Source organism: Centruroides sculpturatus, unplaced genomic scaffold, assembly GCF_000671375.1.
Source record: "Centruroides sculpturatus isolate CEXI.00-Female unplaced genomic scaffold, Cexi_2.0 scaffold4373, whole genome shotgun sequence".
Taxonomy (NCBI): domain Eukaryota; kingdom Metazoa; phylum Arthropoda; class Arachnida; order Scorpiones; family Buthidae; genus Centruroides; species Centruroides sculpturatus.
Window position 1 is genome coordinate 2,115 of NW_019388496.1, and position 4,732 is coordinate 6,846.

Genomic DNA, 4,732 nt, shown 5'->3' on the forward strand with positions numbered 1-4,732 from the left:
AAAATTGCTATAAGAATTTTAAACTAAATATTTTATACAGAGGAAGTAGATACCAGATAATCTATCTATAATTCTGTAATTTTTTTATTTTAGTTTTTCACATAATTGGTTATATTTTAACACTTTTTATGTTTCTACAGCAACATATTTATCCTTATGTTCAGGGCTGAAGAGTTGGCTTTTTTTTTCTGCCTGTTCTAACTTCAGAATCAATATTTTCAGCAAGTGAAGTCTTAAACAAACTTCTTAATATTTATATAATAATGTCTACCATTTCATCAGTGAAATGTAATTCATTAAGATAATTTAACTAATTAGCAATGGACTGATGGTCTAATGATAGAGGATTGTAGCTGTGGTGTTCCTACTTTATTTAAAAGACAAAAATTACAAAACATTGCAATGTTCCACATATAGAAATAACCCTGCCAAGTTTCAAAATTTTAGGTTGTCAGTCAGTCCTAAGATATAATTCAAAATAGACAATGACAATGACAGCAACCATCACAAATACACAGAATTTTATATGCAAGCTTTTTACATTTTTGGATTCATGGAGTGTCAAAACATTAAAAAAAAAAGTGGGCCAAAATTTGATCTAACACCAAACTTTCTCTATGTTATATTCTAAGAAAGTAAAAATAATGAAATATAGAAGTCAGTTAAGGGATTAGAATCAGTAAATTTTTTGCCAACTCCAATACAGACTCCTACAGACACTGACATGAACTCTCCATTCCTGGTTATGTTGCTGTAATTACAATGCTCTTATCTATTAATTCATAAAACTAATTTGAACCTAAACACATTCAAACTTATGTAATTTTCTATAAAATTTATTCTAATAAAGCATTTTTTAAAATTTTTTTAAATCATGATGATAAAAATATTTTAAAATAAAATGGTTATATAGTTTCTGTATAAAAACATAGGAAAAAATAGAGAATTGGGCATTTATAAAATCAAAATATAAAACATAAGAAATAAGGATAATTTTTTTATTGTAAATTATTATGTTAAGCATGACATTTTTTTTTTTTTAATCAGTTGTTATTCTATTATGGTTATTTATACATTTAAAACTACAAAATGCATTTTTCAGTATTTTCCTTACAATAGTTATTTTTTTTTTAATTGTACTACTTAGCTTTAATTTCAGCGTGTTTTTCGTGTTGGAACGAATTATTTGGTTTTACATGTAATCGTATGGGGTAAAATTATTCACCTTACGACATTTTCATGATACAACCTCAGTTTCGGAACGAATTAATTTCGTATCCTGAGGTACCACTGTATTTATCAATTATAATCATTTATTTTCAAACAGTCCATTCAAATATAAAATAAAATAAACCTTAAACTATCCAGCAATAAAAATGTTTAATAAAAACGTTTTCAACCGTTTTTAAACGACCATCTTCAGTTGAACCAATATTTAAAAAGAACACTAAAAAAGAATGCGTGAAATACAAATTAAACAGAAACCGAAATGCGCATGCATAACTCGTCGGACTTGCGTCTTCTGAAAATCTATAAATAACTTGCAGATAACATAAAAATAATAAAGCTGCCTCGATCATTAGAGCCTCGAATTCCAGACAGGCAGTGAAACACCTTGAAAAGATAGAGATACACAAGGCACACCCTTTACTCAAAACTCAGATCCATTGGGGTATATTGCAAATTACTGTAATTAACATAATTATAGAAATTTAAATGGTAGCATTCTCTTTTGAACACCTTATATATATGAATATTAACTATATAATAACTTCCAAACATTAGACATTAGATAAGATTATAGTTATTCATCATCACAAGTATTGTGATGATGAATAACTATTATGAATAAAAATTGTAAATTGAACTGAAAATAGTTCTTCCTTATGCTAAATTTGTATATTTTCAGTATTTCTGTATTTTTCACAATACTGAAATCATTAATGCGTTGGATAAATATATCGCATTAGTTTTTTACAGTTTTAGTTATAAATTTGTGTACCTATATAGTGTACAGAAATTAAATTTTAATGTTGGTTACAATACTATAGATATAATATATTTTTTTTAAAATACATACTTTCTTTCTAACTGAGGTGTTCTCCAACCTTTTACTTGACTTAATTTTGTATCAGATAATCGAACAATTAATGGTATTTCAGGCATCCATACTAAAAAGTGTGCTTGACCAGTATATGTTCCATATTTCACCAATACAGAAGCATTTTGAGAGCCTCGAATCTCTGAGCCATCTAAATAAACTGATGTACACGATGGTGAAACCTGAAAAATAATTTTAATACATATATAATTATCACCAGATATTTATTATATAAAATTATATTGTTAAAAGTAAGTGTTATATTTGAAATAAAATAAAGTTTTAAGTTTATTATTATTAATAATTGCAATAACTACAATCATATTTTCAAAGAAAACAACAAAAACTTCAGTGTTATTTGCAAATTTAAAATATGAAAAAGTTTAATTGTGTTATTTATAAAATAAATATATAATTATCTGTGATTTAAATAAAAATGAGTTTTAAAAGTAATTTTAAGCAAATACAAAAAATTTAGAATAAAATTCTAAATTTTTCATATCTTACAAAAAAAGAGATATTGAAATAAAATTCAAGTTGATTAAAATTAGTAAAACCAACACTTCTATGATAAATTATCAAAAATAAAAAATTTATATATCCTTACTAACGAGCTTTTTCCCTGACTAGGTTTGCTTGCTCACTCCACAGACTTTGCCCACTTATTCACGTACAGTGGTACCTCAGGATACAAATGCCCCAACATACGAAATTTTCAGGATACGACACAAAATTTGAACATATTTTTGCTCTGCGATATGAACAAAAACTCACCATATGTTACATTAGTTTGCAGCGTCATTTTTTATTCACTTCTGTTCATTGGTCTCAGTCCGCGTGTTTGCTTCGTCGTGGAAAGATCTCACTCAATAAAGGAAATCTTGAGGTATTATCAGAAAGTGACTGATTTTATTGAAAAGAAACATCCCGAAAAGGTTCACACTGGCCGTATTGCGACTNCCATCTATTATAATATTTTATTTAAAACTTTTTATATTTTTAAATTATTATAAAATAGCAAAAAGCTTATTTTTGAGGGTAGGAATAGATTTTATAAAATTGTAAATGCTAATAATGAGTAAAATTGTCATTAAGTCTGACCCTGCTCGAGATATGCCAGGATATGCCCTTTATCTCACCAATCCCTCAACCTTAACTACTGAAATTTAATAGCATAAACCTCCTAATACACTGTAAAATTTCTGTAAACCTCACTGTAAAATTTCAGAAATTTTCAAGGACATTTAATAATGCCTGTGCTTTCTGTTGTTTTAAAGAGGGTGAACAAAATCATGCCATATGCATGCACACACATATACACACAAACACCCCCCTAATATCCATACATACAGAAAATAAAACCCTGAATTTTTTTGCATTTCTCAATGTTTCAAGATCCCAAGTCCAAAAAAATGTAACAATCTCGGGAGGGTCACTCTGACTGATTGCCATAATTTCTCTCTGTTATATATAACAGAGCTGGGATATTAAAATAATTAAATACTGTAAAGAAAACATAAGGATAGATCATTCTAATTTTGCCAATGTTGTGTTTTAAGAGAAAAAGTAAAAGTTTAAAATGATATATATAAAGATTATATAAATTAAATTGATCAAATAATTAAAGATGGCTAAGCAAAAACTATAAGAAAATTCAATAAATAAACATATATCGATAAACTAAAAATCATGATTAACTTTTTAGAGATTTGAAAAATGTTGCAAAATTACCAAAAATAAGAAATCTATATTAAGAAGTTATTATTGAGAAATAAATGAAGTTATTTACTTAAAGATGTCAATTAACAAAATCCATAGACTTATTTATATTTTCATGAATAATTAAACAGTAGTAATTAATAATAGGAAAAAAATTCTAGTCTTAATTAATTAACTAATTCTTATGAATAATGTTAAATCAAACAGAATCTAAAATTTAAATTTTTAGCAAATTTAAAAATACATAGAATGTAAAAGTCATTGAAAGATATTTATATTTGTTACTAGCAATTAATTTGAATTCTAAAGCTAATATATTTTTAGGTCAAGTGGAACATTTACATCTTTGTGAGTTAAAGTTTTTAATTAATATTAAAGAATCATTTAATAAACAAAATGCAATTAAAACTAGCTTATTTACATTATCAAATATACTTTTTGAATATTTTATATTTTTAAAATTATAAATATTTATGTAAAATAAACAGATACAAATATTAAAAATGTATAATTTTTTAAAATTACTAATATTTATTTACACATACTTTAAGAATAGATTCATCAGCAGAATGACATGATGATTGTAATGTAACATCGCCAACTTTTCCTGCTTGACTTACAACAAAAACTTTCATAGGTTGAGATACTTGTCTTCCAGTCAGCACTGCTGTATTAAGAAGTTGTGTAGTCTGTAAATGATAATAAATTAAAACAAGATATAATAAGACTTCCATAAGTAGACTGTATGGTAAGTTAATCAGATATTCATAACATCTATTTCATAATAAGTTTCGAACACCTTTCTCTCTTTTCTAGCAATATCTTTAATTAAATCAAAGAACTAATTTTTTTTTAACTAATTCTATTTCAATTAATATTTTAATTTATTTAATTATATTTCATATTTCAAGT

The 4,732-nt window shown here is 25.6% G+C and overlaps 1 protein-coding gene across 1 annotated transcript; it reads right to left on the minus strand.

Annotated features, from left to right (window-relative positions):
• Positions 1-1,750: 1,750 nt before the first annotated feature.
• Positions 1,751-4,571, minus strand: LOC111616965 (transmembrane protein 132E-like). Its single transcript, XM_023358314.1, has 2 exons — positions 4,366-4,571; positions 1,751-2,283 (listed from the first exon to the last, which is right to left on the minus strand). Exons 1-2 carry the CDS (start codon positions 4,552-4,554, stop codon positions 2,068-2,070), a joined length of 405 nt encoding a protein of 134 aa, XP_023214082.1. The 5' UTR covers positions 4,555-4,571; the 3' UTR covers positions 1,751-2,067.
• Between the last annotated feature and the right edge of the window lie 161 nt (positions 4,572-4,732).